At 33.0% G+C, this 19,868-nt stretch overlaps 1 protein-coding gene across 1 annotated transcript in view; it reads right to left on the bottom strand.

The window, feature by feature from the left end:
- The window catches only part of LOC111049584 (dihydrolipoyllysine-residue succinyltransferase component of 2-oxoglutarate dehydrogenase complex, mitochondrial), a 59,591-nt gene that overhangs the window by 16,049 nt on the left and 23,674 nt on the right, over positions 1–19,868 (bottom strand). Inside the window, exons 2-7 of the mRNA XM_039427513.1 lie at positions 14,319–14,355; positions 10,018–10,069; positions 7,599–7,669; positions 5,806–5,880; positions 4,406–4,461; positions 2,900–3,005 (exon numbers count right to left, since the gene is read on the bottom strand). Of these exons, the coding sequence (XP_039283447.1) occupies positions 2,900–3,005; positions 4,406–4,461; positions 5,806–5,880; positions 7,599–7,669; positions 10,018–10,069; positions 14,319–14,355 (397 nt within the window). The remainder of the gene's footprint in view (positions 1–2,899; positions 3,006–4,405; positions 4,462–5,805; positions 5,881–7,598; positions 7,670–10,017; positions 10,070–14,318; positions 14,356–19,868) is intronic.

Below are 19,868 nucleotides of genomic sequence, written 5' to 3'. Positions count from 1 at the left end.
AAGCAAAAATATGACAAGATCATACAGTTCAACAAGATGAAAATAATAAGTTAACAATTATTAAGTACATTTCAATTCAATTCAATTTCAATTTATTAATGTCAACAAAAAAATTAATATACAATTCATACTTACAAACATAAAATACAAATTCTTTATAAAATAATGAATATTTACATAAAATATCATATTCTAAATAATATTGTTGCATCCCTCTTTAAGCAAAGCTTGTGATGAGGGATGGTGTATCTCTAGAATGTTGGATAGCATAAGATACTAATATAAATCGTAATATTAATAACATAATTAGATTTTATAATTTTACATTACAATATCAAGAAAAAAGAAAAAAGAAAATTCCATTCTCTTATACTATTTTCATACAAATGTTGCTCTTGTAATCAGTATAGGCCTAATTGAGATTCAACTATATGTTCTACATCAAAGATAAAGATCACCAATATTTAAAAATAAAACAACAATTCTCTTCTGCTCTGTTATACTAAGTAAGATATTTATTTTAAGAATAGAATTAAGATTTACAAACAGATTTGAGAAATAAATCAAAATTAGTCTTCATTTTGTCTCCCTAATAAGTAGTGTCGAAGATACTGTCTAAAAGTTTTGAAAGTGAAAGAATAATAACAAATTGGTATACATTGGGATAGTAATTATAATAATAATTATTATTGACATAATAATTATGAAACAATAATTTCAGACAAAAAACAAATATGTTAAATCAGGACTAATTTTTGAATTAGGATTAATAAAAATACTACTTGCTGAGAGTACAATACTCTGCGTCTGCAAGCAGTGAAGAGTATCTATTAATTTATGTTAATTAATTAATAAATTATAATTAATTATTGATTATAAAATATAATCAATTCAATCCTTTATTGGCAGAATTTAGCAATGCAACAAATCAAGGTTAATAAATCAACACTTATTACAATAAAATAAAATGAAATTAACTACCGAGAACTAAAAACTGAAAATTTTTTCAGGCACCACCAGCAAAAAGAAAAGTCTTTGACCGCTGGCGGGAGTCGCTAAAAGTCCGATTGGAAATAAAAACTAAAAACAAAATACAATTTACAATACAAAATCGAGTTTATGACAAAAAAAATACTTCACTGCAAAAATCAAAAGAGTGATCATAACGAATTTTGAGAGAGAGAAAAAAAGATTTTCCAATAGGAAAAACTAAAATAAAACTGAGATAAAAAATATGACTACCATTCAGGTCTCAGGAATTACAAAAAATAAAATAGAGATTGCTTTATAAAAAATATATATAAATATAGGCTATTATTATTTAATTAATTAGTTTATTTAATTTTTTTCTTTTAGTGGAAAAATAGAAATATAAGAAAGAAAGAAAAATAGCAACCAATCACTCACACATTCACTCACCATGCCCACTTTCCAATTCCAGCTCATTTTCGCAATGCATAAACACCATTAATCAGAGTATTTTAACAGTTTTTTTCAACAATCACACCAAAAATTAATGTTAATCAACATTCTTGTTGCAAGTTGATTATAACATATCAATATTGTTTCAAAGTTGTACCTTATGTTTAATTCTGTATTTGAAGTGTAATATTGTTGAATTATTGTGTACTGATATTGAATTAGAACATTGTAATACTGTACTGATTTCTTCATCTTCGATTGCTTTTTTTTATTTATCTCAGTTCCAATCATTTTACTCAGAGATTATAAATTCACTGAGTGCCTTCCTCGAGCAGTACAATTCACTTATTACTTTTGTTCAGTGTCTCATTTGTAATAATTATGTTGAGAAAAATTGTGGACTGATATTGGAAAATGTTTATATTGTATTGATTTTTTTGAACGCGAATATTGAAATATATAAATTTATACTATTGCAATATTTCAATATATGCTGGATTGCAATATGTTTATACTTGAAAAATCATAAATTATCGGAGGTTCCCACTAGAGCACAAGCACAGCTTTTCTATGAGAGTATTTGATTCATAATCTATGAATAAATAGATTAGTCCATAGTAACTGGATCGTCAATTGATCATTTCTGCACTAACAATCTCAATAACAATCCATAAAATTCACTTAGAATCAATTCATCAATTCGGATGAAAAATTATTGAATGTACTTCGTAGTCCAGTCAATGTAGACATAAAAAAGGGGGTGTGCTTGCAATTATTTATATTGTAGTTATATGATGTTTTAATATTTTATTTGGATACATGAGAGAAGTCCAGAACTAATTTCTTCATGCAAAATTTTCTTACGCTAAATACAGAGTGGCCCAAAAACCCCGGATTTTCGATTCATTTCCCAGTTTTCAGCTATTTTTGTCAAATTCAGTAATCGGACAGAAAAATTTGCTCTGGCCTTTTTTTTAGATTATAAAATTCTGAATAAAATGAGATCAATTGGAATTCTCTATCTCCAATGAGTACTGAGGTACAATTTTTAAAAAATGAGTAAAATAAAAAAAATTGATTATGATGAATTTTAGTTTTTGATCAACAATATCTTCCGATTGTAACCATTTATATGTATAATTCAAAAACCCTCAGGGCGTATTTTTGTGCTCTACAATCTGAAGTCGGGTAGAGCGTTCTATCTCATAAAGATTTCTACGTACACCTGACAACAATGACCACTCTGTATCTAGCACAAAGAAATTTTGCATGAAGAAATTGGATCTGGACTTCTCTCATGTATCGAAACCCTTTCAGACCCTAAAGTCACTTTTTTGTGAGGGTATGGTTTTCTCCTTAGAAAATAGCTCAGATCGCTCCTACAGCGATATTGAAAAATCAGAACAACAGTATAAATTGCAAGCACCAATGTATATAGTGACTGGACTATTTGGTTTCACATTGGTGAGAAACATACCCAATTCGATCTTGAAAATCGGTTGGCCAGCCTTAACAGTGGTTCCATCCTCAACAATGATTTCCGTGATCACTCCAGCTCCAGGAGATGGTACAGGAACAGATGTCTGAAAATTAGATACATTAATAATAACAGAATAGTGAGTGTTTTCAACTTGGGAGAATATTTGACTCTTAGCTATGCAATAAAAATAAAATCATTTGCTTATACTATTACACGACATATTCAATCACGTTCCATTTGAAGGAGAAAATTGATTTCCAGGAAAAATTACCATTGATTTCAAGCAGGCCGGAAAAGAGAACTTGAAATATTGAATAATTTAGCAAAATGTGTTATTTGTATAACAATAAAAATTCAATATTACATATTCAAAAAGTGGGTCTTATTTTATGTTAATATAGCTTGCATCCATCTTATGCGTCTTAAAAATTGAGGGAATTGATTTATAAATTTGTTCAATTTAGGCATTTTCCATCATTATTAGGTATTTTTATTTGAAAATTATTAGTATTCTTGACACTGATGCAATCAATTATCTGTTATAGTATTGTTCCTTCGGGAAGTGAGAAAGTTCTATTCTGCAACCATTAATAATTCTTCATAAAAAATAATTTATGTACTTAAAGTAATCCATTACATATCCAATTGAATTATTGTACAATAGGTTTGGCGTTTTTAACTTCAATCTATTATATTAAATAAATCTATGGAGTATGTGCATTTAATGCGAACAGAGTATCCAGTTATAGAAGAACATTGATTCTTGATTCGCCGGAATGTTTCTAAATAAATTTTATTCATGAAAATTAAAAAATCACAACTTACCATTCAAGAAGCATGAATGACATTTTTTTTAATTACTCCCTTCAGATGGTTTCCTCCGAAACGAATACATTCCTGAAATCTGTGTTCGAGATTCCTCATTGCGTTTTTTCGTGGATCTATTTCACAACTCGAACATGAGTGTAGAATTCTAAACAGGATTTGGAACTAAATCCACAATATCACAGTTGATATGTTGCAACGATCAATGAGGAATCTCCAATATAGATTTTAACTATCCAGGAGGAAGCTAATCTAAAGGAAGTTATTCCAAAGAATGATAGATGTCAATAATGTTTTAACAAGATGATTTTTTCCTGATAGTCGTATATGTTGATAAATGATTTGATTAATATATTACCCGAATCGTATATTTACTTAAAATAGAAAGTATCAAAGTAGTTGACAAATGTATAACCTAGAGAATATAATGGATGAAAAATTTAATTTTTCATTATCTTATTTTATTTTTCTCACAGCAATGGAATTTCTCAAGCCCAAGTTCTAGAGTGCAAGTCATCCCTCCACACAGGTTTAATCTAATGTGGGATGAATGGACTGCGGAGTTTCAGTAAAATTTCTATGTTATCATTTATTATGCTTGAAAATGTATTTTTTGCAATAAGTTTGTAAACTTTGTGAACTTGCCATGAAATTAAAAAATTAAATTATTATAATTACCTTATCAGTTTCAATTTCACAAACGACTTCATCTTCAATAACTGCATCGCCAACAGCTGCAAATGAGTTGTAATAGAATGTTACAATTTTTTCTTCGTAAGTGCATCAAGTTAGAAAGGGTTGATCATTATATTATCGAGTTTGAAGATATTTTATACAACGCTAGTAGTTGTAATGATGCGATTAAAAAATGTTTTCTTCCCCAGACGAGAATACATCAAGTAAAGTCTGTACAGTATTGAATGTTATGATCATCATAATAATGTATAATTATGAAATTAACGTATATTGAAAATAGTTATTTGTATATCTAGAGTGAAAAGTACGACTTTTACTCCCTGTGGGAAAAAGTTTGAAGCCCGAGGCGAAGCCGAGGGCAGCAATTTTCCTGAGGAAGAAAAAGTATTTTCGCTCGTGATGTACACAACATTTTTCCTCCATCTACATTTTTTATAGAAACTGCAAATAAAATCATTCTAATAACTTACGTATTGGTGACAATGATTCCTAACAACATAACCTAAATCTAAAACCTAAAAACCGGTCGTCTGATTGGCACTGCCGATTGCACTATCTATCGGCAAAAGTTGTAGCAATTATATCAGCTGGGCAGCTACCAAAAATGGCTGACTCCAGATCACGCGGTTCAGATTTGAATTGCAGATCAAAAATATTTGTTGGCTGGTATTTTGAATAGAATAAAATATTTTAAAAATTGTATAAATTTTTATCGTCTACTAATATTAAGAATATAATAATTATCATACAAACATATATTTCATGAGTTGATCAAATTTTTGGTTGTGGTATTGAATTCAGTTGACTCAATGACAGACACCTCTATTATGCTTTCTCATCTGAGCTTAGACCTTCTAACCTATTACAATGTAAGTTTCAAAATAGAGATGCTCCCCATGTTATTTAAATGGAGTCACTTTTACTCCCTAGGGAGTTTTTCTGTTTTTTACTACCGAGAGCGAAAAAGTGACACTTTAGTATTAGGTTTGAGGGAGTAAAGTAAGTACTTTAGACAGTAGGTGGAGGAAAAGGCCATTTTAATAATAAAGAAGATGCAACCTGATAATGAGGAGAATGAATCATTTATACTCATAAATAAAAGGGAGAATTAACATTTTCAAAGTTTGAAATGAATGTCAAATAAAAGTTATACGTAGAAATGTTTTACTTGGGCCAGGTTGCACAAAGGCCTGATGAATTTTAACCCGGATTAAAAGCCACGAGAACCAATCAAAGAAGCTTTCTTTTCAAAAAACCTTTTCTGATTGGTTCTTGTGGCATTTAATCAAGATTAAAATTCAACGGACTTTAGTGCAACTGGGCATGTATTTATGAATTTATTCAACAGAGACAATGAACACATAATCATAAAATTAACTTACCTTTTGTCCACCTGATATCTCCTTCACTGACAGATTCAGCAAATGGTGGAACTGTTACTGTTTTCACTTCGCCATCTGAAAAAAATTTCGATTGAATAATCATGAAATAGCTCTAGCAGTAATATCTGTAGGCTGACTGGATCATAGAACCACGATTACTTGAAGCCAAAATTCATGCAATGCTGATAAGAGTTCAGAAGTGGGCCATTAGAGTTATGGTAGGTGGAACAGTGAGAACAAGCTGCCGGCCATTCTTCAAGGAGCTAGGAATTCTTCCTCTTCCCAGTCTTTACATTTATGAATATATCTCCTTAATTAAGAAGAATGAGAGCGATATGACAAGAGGATCAGCAATACATTTATACGAAATAAGGAGACGCCATCATCTTAGAGATGATCATTATCGTACTACTCTTTTCGCTAGAGGGGCTTGGAGTTTGGGTATCAGTCTTTACAATGCCATGCCTGAACGTATAAAAATTTTGGAATTGAAAAAATTTAGAAGTTAAAAAAAGAGCTAATTAAATGTTGTTTCTATTCGATACGTGAGTTTGATGAGCATTTCAACGGCAATCACTCATCATCCAATGCTTTTATCAATTAAAAGTAAAATGACTCAACTTTAAAATTGAGATGGCAAGTCCTTATACCCCTTTAATAGGAGGTCACTGGATACTTTAAATATCAAAAATATATCAAATGCAATATTATTAGAATTGATTGCAGAGGTAGTAGCATTAGGCTACTCCAACATTCCATTGATAAATTGTCACTATTGGAAGAAACGAACCGTATTAGAAATAGATAAATAGGCTATTAGAAGTGAATGATAATTTGAACACTCGCTACAGTAAACGTTACGGGTGTCATTCATAATGTCTAACATTTTGAATGTTCATGATTTTCAACTTTTCGTCGTTTGTGTTTATTATATAGAATTATACCCTACGCTGTGAGGCCCCTTCTGCGTAGGGAAAGAATAATAATATAGAATTATCAAACCTTTCGAATAATATCAATATATTTCCATTTGAAAGCAAAAACCTAGCCTCCCTCACCTTTTCTTTTACCTTTAAATCATATGATTAAATAATAGAACATTATACCTACATTCCTACTTGCACTCAAGTGTTATTATTTACCACTTTGCAAGTAGTAATTTGTTTCACTTGCCCTAATCATCATTTGTTTCTAATATTTTACTTAGTTAGGCTGATTGCAAAAAGATCAAAATTTTTTATGAACGTGGTTATAATTCTATGTATTTTTCTGATATTATGCAGTGTAAATTTATTTAAACTACTACATTTTTTTAAAGTTGATATGTAAAACTTTTTTGTTGTTATGAGCAAGTGAAATAAAAATATTCTATTCTATTCTTATAGGTTACGTTTAATTTGAGTAATTTAATATGCAAGACAACTCAAAATCTGGCAGATTTGGGAGGAACTCCCAAAGTTATGGATCAAGTATTTATTATTCACTTGATCAATGTGGAATAGTCTTGGATAATTTATTTTTGGAAAGCTATCAACTATTATATTATATACATCAGTTCCAAATCTTACGAAACTGTGAGCACGTTTTATGTAAAGTTGAATTGATTTTACAGTATCAAACTTTGGCTTATTAGTATTTGGCCAAAATATTCCTACTATGGATCAAAACAAATTAGATTTTCATCGCCATTGGAAATATTTAAATTATGAATATTAAAAGTATTTTATACAAGTATGATTCAACAAACTTTTTTGAACTTATACAAAGAAAATAATATTCAATCAAATACTTACAAAGATTAGTTGAACATCTGAACTTCCTCGTTCCACCAACATTCCACTTGTCATTCGAGTTGAAGAATAATCTGAAACAAATATGAATATTAACATGGACAATACTAAATCAACTGCCTATAATTATAGAAAAAAATCAAGTTATCAAATTAAACGATATATTTGTATTTATATTATGTAAGTTAATATATTTATATTAATATGAACAATATTAAATCAACTTCCTGTAATTAAAGAAAAAAAGTTCATAATTTATACGGTATATTTTTATTTATATTATACAGAGTGGGTGAAAAGTCCGAGAACGGCTTAATATCTCATACACAAAGGTATTTGACGGTGGGTGTGATTGGGGATCCTATTAATATTGAAAATACTACTTTACTATGACTACAAAAATCTGGTCCGCCATCTTGGATCCGACGTAATGAATGCAACTTCAACTTTCTAAATAGGAAGGTGGTTATGCGATACATGATTTCGAATTTCAAGTAAAAATGAATGAAAACCGCACATCGACATCTCAAACAGTTTGGAAGATATCCACATTATAAATCAATAACATGCAAATCAGAGGTGTGAGATACCATTTCGAAGATATTCACATTATTAATTAATACCACTCATTTATTTCATTTCTGATTTGCATGGTATTGATTTATAATGAGAATATCTTCCAAACGGTTTGAGATCTCGATGTGCGGTTTTCACCATTCATTTTTTCTTGAAATTCCGTATCGAAATCATGTATCGCATGACCACCTTCCTATTTGAAAAGATGCATTCATAATGGCGGGTACACCCAACGTCAAAAATTACCTTTGTGTATGAGATATTGAGCCGTTCTTGGATTTTCACCCACTTTATTTATGGGAGTAAGCTACAAAAGGCCAAAAAAACTATTTTCTTTCACATAAATCACCCAATACAATTTTTGAACTTTGCAATATTCAAAAAAATCATTCTTCTGTAATATTGAATTTACTGTTATAGTTTTATCTATAATAGGAAAATCACAAATGACGCATCATCACGTCTAAACTACTAATTAACTTGAAATTATGCATATACATTCTTAATTTACCGAGGATGGTTATAGGTCTATTTTAAATTCTTCAAGATTTCAGTATGTCAAGTTTTCAGTCTGCGAAATTAATTAGACCCTTGCGGAGCACGGGTTAACTGCTAGTTACATAATAAAACTCTTCTTGATAATTCATTGCCAATTTGGTATTCTATAATTGATCAAGCGAAGTGGGGTCTAAAGGTGCGTACAGATACACGCGCCTCCAACACGCTCCGCAATCGCTCCACGCACGCTCCGCAATCGCTCCGATCATGAACGTTACGGGAGATGTTAGCTCTTCTCGCGTTCCACTCTTGCTCCCTGGTCGATCATCAATCGATCTGCTCGAGTGACGTTCGATTGCGGAGCAAAGAGAAAGTCTGTACGAACCTTTAGATTCAAGTCGACGGTTTGGCATTTCTCTTTTTGTTTAAATGTTTATATGTTGCACATTTACGGCAAAACGCGGTAATAGATTTTCATGAAATTTGACAGGTATGTTCCTTTTTAAATTGCGCGTCGACGTATATACAAGGTTTTTGGAAATTTTGCATTTCAAGGATAATATAAAAGAAAAAGGAGCCTCCTTCTTACGCCAATATTAGAGTAAAAATCAGGCTATAGAATTATTCATCATAAATCAGCTGTCGAGTGGATAATAAATTGCATGAAATTCAATATCTCAATGTAACTTGGTAGAAAATCAGCTGCTGTGTAGACTATTAATTGCATGCCTCATTGAATGCAATTTTTATGCACTATTAAATGAACTATTGATTGCATGCAATATTGAACGCATGCAATTAATAACTAAAATAACATAGTATTGTCTCTCGAACTTTCTCTGCTTTGAACTCGGGCTGTCCTGTTGCCAGTATGTCTTGAAGGAGATTAGCTTTTGATGTTAGCATTTTTGATACACCAACCCCAACAGTCATTAGCCGTTTTCACACCGATATCTCGCCGACACGACATACAGACAGGATTTACTCTGATGGACATTATAAGAGGAGGCTGCGGTTTAAAACTGCACGAGGTCTACTGTTCACAGAACTAATAGTATTTATCTGAACAAATTTCACTCTAAGAACATTCAATGAGACCAGAACATAAGAATAATTGAGAATGGCAACAATTGAGCCTGATAGATTGTCATTAATAATACAGAAAAATTGACTCTAAAAGAAACTTTACCCTTAAAATGTTATTTTGGATACCCTTAATTTTAAACTCCAGCAATAACAAATTAAATAAAATTTAATCAAATTGTTTCTGAACAAAAAAGTTCTAAATTTTGCATTGCAATCATGTCAGATTTGTTGGAAGAAAATTTTGAAGTGGTAGTTTACTCACGATTTATGAGCAGTGCAAACAATTGGTCGACTCCTGCACAGTACTGATTGCCCTGCAATTGAGACACAATGGTCGAATTAGTCATTTCATTATCATGCAATATATTCAATACAATGTCTCATTCATATATGGTAGAGGAGTATTCAGGAACAAACAGGTGAACTAATTTCAAACACGATAACAAGTATTTGAAATGATCGAACTTTCATATTTACAATCAAAATCTTCTTCCTGAAACTAGATTTTACTGCTAAAAATTTGAAAGAAAACAGAAAGAAAATTCATTTTCCAATTGGTTTCTCCTAAAAATGATTACAAGAAATGTTAAGGTATATTAAAATACAATTTTTCTTGTGAGAAAGTGTTATTAATATAAATTTAGAATTTGAAGTGGAAAGGTCACGGTCTTTCATTCACTAAATGTATTTTCCTTATTTCCCCAAGATAAAATGACCTCTTTCCTGGAAAAAGACTGGCTTTTTCAGTCATTTCGACGAGAGAGACCAGTTTGATTTTTAAACTAGGTGAAATAAAAAGAATTGAGGAAATTTCAGTTATTTATTAAATGTTGGACTCTGAATAACAGCGATTGTGCTATATTGTGTACAAAATTGTAGGAAAGGAATTTAAAACTGTTGAAAAGTTCAATGACAATTTCGAAGTATTTTTCTAGTTATTACTTCAAAAAGCTTCTGCTTATTGTATCTGGTACGGCCAACATACTAGAAAAGAAGTGTAGATAGATAGATGAATAATTATTACAGCTTCCAAATTAATAATTGCATTACTCTAAGAGAATATTCCTATATCTTAATGCTTCCTTTACATAACCAGCTAGGTATTTCCAATTTTTTCAGTTTAAATAATCGAGCATTGTCTCTTCAATCATCATCGGGCTCCCAAACCATTTGACTCGACATTCAGATAATACCTTGCATTTTCCAATAAAATGATAAGTGTCTTCAACTTCTATTTCATTGCACAGAGATCACAAATAGCTATGTCTACCCTGAAATTTAGTGGCAGGTATCTTGCTTTGAAAATTGCGCCCATAATCTCTCTCTTATTCACATCACTGATATGATCTCGCTTTACTTGATTACCTATTTTCAAACAGTAGTACATGCGGTGAAATTGAAAGTTCGTGGCCCTCGTCCACCACTCTATCTGAATCTGACGCCGCAATTTATTTAAAACTTCATTGCATTTCACACCCCACAAATTCGGTCTAATTATCGGATCCACCCACTCTTCCCCACATTGATGAAATGAAAATTGTTCCACTCTCTCCACCATCCACTACTCTTTCGTGCCATTGGGATAGTTATCTTTCTAGGAAATCTCGAATCAGGCAAAGCAATTGTTTTCATTATTTATTTGTAGGCCTAATTCATTTTCAAGGTCATCAGGCAAAGTACGTCCTTCCCACTTTTCAGATATACAATATAATTTGGGGTATTCTGAGGTACGCCAAACAATCTTTTGATAAAAAACCGGTTGAACCATTCAATGCCCTCCCTCTCTTGGTAGCTCCAAACCTGGCCTGCATACGTTATTGTGGCTCTACTCACTGCCTCCAAAACTGTCCATTTCGTACTTATTGGAATTTCATCGGTAATAATCAACTTTCGCCAGAGACTATTAATTCCATATTTAGCTGTGGTAATCTTACTAGAAAAATGGGTGGTTGAAGATAAGGAAGAAGTAAAATCAAGCTCCAGATACTTATATTCATTCACTACATCAATATTTTCCCCGACGTAATTCCACCTCTCATTTCTACGTAATTTTTCTCCCCTCCTGAATACAACAATTTTTTACTTTTCCCAGTTCAAGATGAGGTTCCATTGATCACAGTATTCTATTAACCTGTTTATCATTCTCTGTATTCCATTAATGCTATCAGAGAAAATAAACAAGTCGTCCGCATACAAGAGAGAGTTGATTCTGGAATTTCCCATCATCAATCCCCCTTCTATGAATTCATATATCTCGTGTGAAGATGGAGAACAGAATAGGCGAGAACAAGCATCCCTGTTTTAAGGTTGTACATTCAATAATTTTTTCATTTTTTTTTCTTTTTTTAATCTATTGGACAGGTTCTTAGAACATAATCCATGCAATCGAAATATTTTTATCAGCTTCTGTTAGCTAACAATAGGGCCTCAAAAAACACTTTTTCGAGGCAGATGGTACACATACCCTACAAAAACTACTGGTCAGAAAAATTTGAGAAAAATATGCAAGTCTCCTCTTCAATATAGAAAAAATTACATCAACTTTGTTTTTGCAAATCTAAAAAAATATAAGATTTATACATTTTAAACTCCTTTTTCACATTCAATGTTCGTTCTATAGACTTCAAATTCATAGCAACATGAAGCGCTGTTCTTGATAAATGAAGTTGATGTTTAAACTTCTTTTATAGACACAATAATAGCCGTTTTACGCCTGCTATGCTGCAGCAAGTGAATAGTACAGCTGGAGCGATCTAGCGGAATTAGTTTGTCCCTAGAGCTTTAGTTAAGCTAACCTAAGTTAACCTAACGTTAAGCCGCAGTCAAACTTCATATACTCTGCAATCAAAGTTAGTATTCTGTCTACTAACGTTGCTCTGCAATATCCTTCTCACATCATATGGTCGAATAAGTCTCTGTACAACTCTCAACATTATGAACAAATTTATTCTACACTCCTAATTAGATCACCTTATAAAAAGAGCTTTCCTTTCCACAAAATCATAAGCGGCCTTGACAATCTATAGAAAAAACAGTACACTTTCTTAAATAGAATGCCTACAAACACTTTGTAGATAGAATTAGTAAATGATAAGGCTCTATAATTATTTGGATCGCTATGGTCTCCCTTCTTATGCAGAGGGAATATTGATTTCTTGAATGAATCCGGCGCCTCACACTGATCATAAACTTTGTTGAAGAAGGCACACACCAGTTGTTTGAATTCTAATGGTGCTATCTTATAGCATTCAGCGGGGATCCTATCCTCACCTGGGGCTTTTCCATTTCTAAGTCTTTTCAGTGAACAACAAATTTCATCAATACTAATAATCTCATTCAGTGCACAGTTGTTGTTGAGTGATTCAGCACCTCTCAGGTGTAGGCTATATAACTTTTCAAAATGATCTATCGATTACTCTGAACTGATATTAGTTTTATGCTTCTGAGTTTTACCTTTAAAGTTTTGTACCAACTCCCAGAACATTTTAGAGTCCTTAACTGTTCCGAACTTATTTTGTATATCTTCCCAATACCTATCTTTCTTCCTTCTACAAAGAACCTCATAATTCTTTACTACTCCAGTATAATTGCTTCTTATTTTATTTGAATTGGTTTTCCGGAACAGTTTCAAAAGTGCAAAAATTCTTCCTCGTATACTCACATTCAGCATCATACCACTCGCTCTTTTTGAATTTTCTATCGTTCATATTTAGAATTGGCTGCTCTGGTGAGATTATACAATAAATTACTAGCCTCGTTTATATCATCAGGCAGCGAATTAGTACTTCTACATCTATTAGCCAGCTTTCCAGTAAAAATCTTTACAACATTTCACGGGTACTGTTGGGGCAGTTGGTGTAAGAACATTTTCATTTTTCTCTCAGGTCTGGCAATTAAAACTGACACATATTGGCAAATGATCCGAAAAACCTACCGGTATTATTCTGAACCCTTCCATCATATTTACATTTTCTAAACTCATGCAACATAGAACAATGACAGATGACCCTCTACTACTTACAAAAGTGTACTCACCTTGTATGTCACCTCTAGTTCAACCATTTAGAATGGTTAAGTGGAACTCTTACTATTTACTATTTAGATTTACTATTTTTCTTCCATTCCCAGTTATAACATTATCTTTGGATTTACATTCATGACATAGTATATCTGATTGGTTTAGCATCACTTCTAAAGGTAAGTTTTGCAATCTTCCCAATCTCCCATTCAAATCCACTGCTTGTGTCATCTAGAGTCGATATAAAATTGTCTAGAGCACAATAGTCTGTTTCCCAATAATCTCCTTGACCGACACTTGAATAGATTGCGCCAAATAAATAGTTTCTTTCAATAGCAAAAACATGTTTCGTCCATTTAACATTTTAATCCTAGTAATCCTGTTATTAATTTCCCTTTCTTTGCCCTGTCAAATCGACTATTAAATTCCCAAACAAACTTGCTTCTAAAAACGAAGTGTGAAGCAAGCATTTAGAGGGTTTTCAGTCAGATCTGAACAAGTATTGAGTTCGAGAAGACAACATTCAAAGCATATATATAACTTACCTTGGAAGAAGAATCGTTCGGTCACCACAAATCGTATCTGCAAACAAGAGTTTACTAGTTATAGAATTATTACAGCCAAGTTATTGGTATGAATTAGCAAGCTTGCTCAATTATCTAACCAGATATTTATCAAGATGTTGAAAAAATAATTTCTACATGTACTAAAATTATTTCATGAAAAATTGAAAGGAGTAAGGATATCCATCACATAATTGATGAAAACTGAGAAAAAACATTAGTCCCCGTTTGATCAACACTAAACAGTGTCACCAGTCGTAACTGTTTTATTTCTCTAATTTAATATGGCTTACCAGAGAAAATAAACATACACGAAAAAATTACATTCGTCAAAAAATGTTCTTCTTAGAATCTTAATAACCAAAACCTGTAGATAAACTAATAATTGTTATCAGGAAAACGTTTACTACATTAAACATTCATGCTTTATTCAAATTAGTTGAACATGAAATCCAATTTTGTTTCTAGCATAAAAACAATACTCATAGGAACACTTTCATGCATGAAAACGAAATGAACATTGAGGCTTTTGAAAAAATAGCCCAGTCAACGAAGTGTTATAGAGGGAAAAGTTTGGAAGACAATTTTTGACCCCGCAGTTCTGTTTAGGGTGGTGAGGAGGTAAACATATAAAAAGTCCCCACCCCTACCCCCTGTGCTAAGGGGGTGGGGGTTGTTCAAAGGTACCATTTTTTGGTTTCTCGCATATAACTCGAAAATTATGCATTTTACAGAAATGACTATTCTATAAGAAATTAAAGCTTACATAATTTCCTACAATATTGATCTAACAACTTTTTCCATATCTCTTTCACTTTTCGAGATATTCGCTCTAGAAGATGTGACATTTTTGAAAAAACACATTTTCCTTCGATTTTTTGCTATTTTTGGTCTTATAACTTTTTTAATATCGATGGGAAAAATTCATGCTGATCATGAGCTTATAGAGAATTGAATTCTCTTCAATTTGAGATTATTTTGACATTCCTACAATTAGCAGCCAGTTTTTCTGTGAAGCCAGTATTATTTAGACAACTCACCGATAACTTCGGAGCAAGTGATATCAAATTATTTTCGTTATCGTTACGATAATCACTCAATAGACAAACGCATATTGACAAGTGATCAGAGAAACTTACAGGTATAACATTCAGTTTTTTTTTACTAAATTCAAGCATTCCAAACTTACACAGCATATATCAATAACTGATGCCCCTTTACTTCCTATGAATGTGAGCTCCCCCACCTCATCACCTATAGTTCTACCATTTAAAATAGCCAAATTAAACTCTTCACAGAAATTCACTAACTTTTCCCCTTCCTATTAAGAGTTTTATCCTTAGAGTTACGATCATGAGATATTACATTTGAGAGATTTAACGTTAACTCTGAGAGATTTAACGTTAACTCTGAGAGATTTAACGGTACATTCTGAGATTCTCCTACTCGCCCATTCATATCTCCCGCAAGAATAACGTTATCTGTATTATCTAGTGTCGACATAAAATCATACAACGCACAGTAATCCCATTCCATTCCTCGTCTGACCCACCACTCAAATAAACTGGTACAATTATCACATTTTTATCAGATAATATAACTACATTTCTACCATTTAAAATTTCTATTTTATGTTTTAACCCATTTCTAACTGCTATTAATTGGCCCTTCTTTGGCCTTCCATACCTTGAATCCCTTATCGCAAAATCCCAAACATAATCATATCCTTCAAGATACTTTTCAAATAAAACATGATCTCCGTTCTCTAATACAAATGTTTCTAATAAAATAAAACAATCATAATCTCTTGAGAAATTGAAAAAATCGAAAAGAAACTTACCACGCAGCCCACATACATTATAAACTAAAAATTCTATCTGACTTTTCGTCTTTATTTTGTGACTGACTCAGTGGCATTGGCTCAGTGTCCTTGATCACTGCCAGCTTCACTACGACGTTGATCTGCTCCCTTCAGCGCATTGACAACCGCATCTGCGTCCTCTCCGAGAACATCACGTAGTTTTTCCTCCCCGTCCTGGTTCCCTGATTTCAACATTCCTTCTCCATCAATTTCAAATGAGACGTTGCGGATAGTAAGACGGTCATGATTTATAAATACTTTTTCTTGTGGTCGTACCCTCATGATTTCCTTTTTCATTACGAACAGTTTCGCTCTGGCTTTTCTGGTTTCTGAGGAAAAATCCTTGTGAACAAAAACCCTGTTCCCTTGAGCTTTTTAGCATTATTTAGGATATGTGTTAAATAGGCGTTGTCGGGAAAGTTTGCGATGAGTGGGCCTCCATCCCTCGCTGGACCTAGAGGATGGGTGGATGGATGGAGGATGGAGGATATGTGGTTGGTTAATCCACACATCCGGTCTCGCTCCCAAAAACTGGATACAGACATTTTTCACCACGTTTACTGCATTGAACGTATTCACATTGAATTTTAGTCCTTTAAAAATCAAATTGTTCCGTCTACTTCTATCTTCCAAGCCAATAACCCGTTTCAAAAGCACTTTGTTTGTGTCCGAAAGCTGAGAAATTTGTTGCTTCAGATTTTTATTTTCGTTCAACACTTCATCCACTACTGTTTTTATCGATGCCACTGAGCTTTCAAAGTCTTCTTTAAGTTTTTTCAGTTTACCATCTATATTCGATGATAGGCGACTTTCTAACTCCTTTAATAATTTTTTCATGGTCTCTTCATCGATCCCCATTGCTGAATTGGATAATTTCTTTTTATGAGAATGTCCTTCGACCTCGGGCGAACTTGTTGACCGGATCCTCTTTGATGAAGCTGTGGGTGAACAGTAGCTTTTTATGTCCCTCTGCATACCACATATTGGTATATTCTGCATATCTGCATATTGGGGGTTGGCAGCGCTGATCTGCCTGTGATGGTTGTTAATGGTTCGTCTTCTGATTAGTTTATAAAGTATTGTAATAATTTATCACATATACGGTTATCAAAGTGAGTAGTGATGTTATATTGTGTGACTGCTGGCTTTTCAAGCAGAATGATAATTATTATCCCCACTCTGTGAGTTATAAATAGTCTTTCAAAGTGTATAACCTCACTTTCAATACCAAGTTATCAAAGTTGTAACCAGCTTGCGGCATTTCATGTCTGAGCGGTAATCTGGTCAGCTGTAGTACAATCGGTTGTTTTTCTGCACTATGCCGATAGCGACTGACTGAGTGCTTGACCTACTGACCTATCTACTGTCATCTGTCAGCTCTGTTGTGTTATCAGTGACGTTTGATTTTACCTGTTTTGGGCGCTAGGTTTCGAACTTAAAAATGAATAGGCCTATGACAACTCGCCGTATGCGTGAGTGTTTGATCAGAGATGCGGAGTCAGAAATCAATAATATAAACATTGAATGAAAAAGACTAAGAAATTGTCAAAAAACCACTGATTTATTGATAATTAGAAAGACCGGTTTCGGTTATTACACCATTGTCAATCTCTGATAAACTAAAACTAAATACAAGAGGAGCAGAATTTATACTAGTAGGCGAGTACTGCTATTGGTCGAGAGCATGAACGCCTGCCATTGGCCTAGCTAGACAGTCTCCTCCCCCTCAACAGTGTGACAAAATGGCGGCTTAAGCAACAGAATCGCCATGATAATAAAATTTACTTTTAGTACAAAATAAGAACTAAGAAAACAAGTGTGAAAGATAATAAAACAAATATGTAAATGGAAAAACTATTGACTAATGTATGCTTACAATTTTATGATAAAACTAAATTCGTAGTGTTGTACTGGTTGAAATGAATCTGGTCATTTAAACTATACTGGGAATTTTCCTTCATTACTCTTGTTATTTCTAAAGCCTCTAGAATATTCAAAGATCTGCCTTTGTTATTAACATGCAGAAACTCAACATTCTCCTTAACTGTGAACTTGTGATTATTTGTTATCAAATGTTCTGCAAAGTTAGATTCCCCATTTTGTTTATTCCAATCTCTGATGTGTTCTTTAATTCTACTTTTGAAACTTCTACCAGTCTGACCCACATAACAAGCATTACAATCATCACATTTAAGTTTGTACACCCCGCTTTTATCCCAAATATCAATTTTGTCTTTACTCCAGCTAAATAGACTATTTAAAATCGGTTTGGTCTTGAAAGCAACATGAAATCCATTCCTCTTCAATTCCCTACCTATTTTATCAGATACAAGGCCTAAATATGGGATTGTTATCCAAATCTTCTCTTCACAGTTTGAGCCTACAAAGCTAGAATTGATTGAAATTTTTCTATTAATTTTACTCAATAATCTGTCCACCATACTGTCTTCATACCCATTTGTGACAGCTATCTGTTTAATTTTAGTGATCTCAATATCAAAATCATGATGGCTCATAGGTATTGTTATTGCTCTATAGACCATGCTATTGAAAGCAGCAAGTTTGTGAGAAATAGGATGACAAGAATGAAGAGGAATGATAACATCAGTATGGGTTGGAATTGGTATGGTAGTATTGCTGGAAATTATCCTGAATACAGAGCTCCGCAGGGCCAGCCACTTTTCTAATTTTTAACCTCTATAAATGACCTAGATTGCATCATAAACATATAAACACAAAATTGTCAAAAGAGATTAAAAACTTTGTCACATAATTGGCAAGAGCAGGCTACGTTAAGTATAGGCACAGAATACAAATATATAGCCTAGCTATATTATAGAATATTATATATTAATATTAAAGAAGTTTTCTCTGGTATAGGCTACTAACGTGGCTCCCCCAGAGATTGGAGTTATAGATGAAACATCGATGGCGATAGGAGATTCCTTGATTGCGACAACATCGACACAGATAAAACAATCAAATAAAATTAAGGCAAGCATAACGGTGATCCCAGGTGGGATGATACAGGATGTAAGCAGATTTATTGCAGGTCAGAAAACACCACCAAAGAAAGTTCTCCTACATGTTGGCGCAAATAATACCACGGGAGCAAAAACCCCAAATCATGTACTGCGCCCCCTATTATGGCGCAGTACATTTACTATTAACAATTGAAGCTGGCATGAAACCGATCATCAAACAAAATGGTTTGTGACCTCCATACTAGCCCGAGAAGACATAAGTGAAAGATTCATGTGAGAAACAAACAAAGCTTTAGAATTCATGTGCTATCAATTAAAAGCAAATTTTGTAGACAACACCAAAATGCTGAACATAAACCACCTAGAATGGGATGGAGTTCACTTAAATGCAAAGGGGTCAGAGATACTGGCACGGCGAGTAATAGATGCACTAGCTGAGAAGGGAATTGAATACCAGGAACGTTACCTAAACTACAGAATTACAGAACACAGATATAGCTAACACTTCTTATAATGCATCTAACAATTGACCGGAAAAAGGAAGAACAAAGAATGCAATCATAGTCTACCATCTCAGAATTGTGTTCACTATAACCTTAGTGTCCGGTTTCCCATTAGGGAACTTTGGACTATATACGGCAAGGTGGAACTACCCTTGGGTCTCCCCACCATTCAAAGTCATACGCT

The sequence above is a fragment of the Nilaparvata lugens genome, chromosome 4 (assembly GCF_014356525.2).
Source record: "Nilaparvata lugens isolate BPH chromosome 4, ASM1435652v1, whole genome shotgun sequence".
Lineage (NCBI taxonomy): Eukaryota > Metazoa > Arthropoda > Insecta > Hemiptera > Delphacidae > Nilaparvata > Nilaparvata lugens.
Note: the sequence above shows the minus strand (reverse complement) of the source record. Positions and strands in the feature narration are given on the sequence as shown.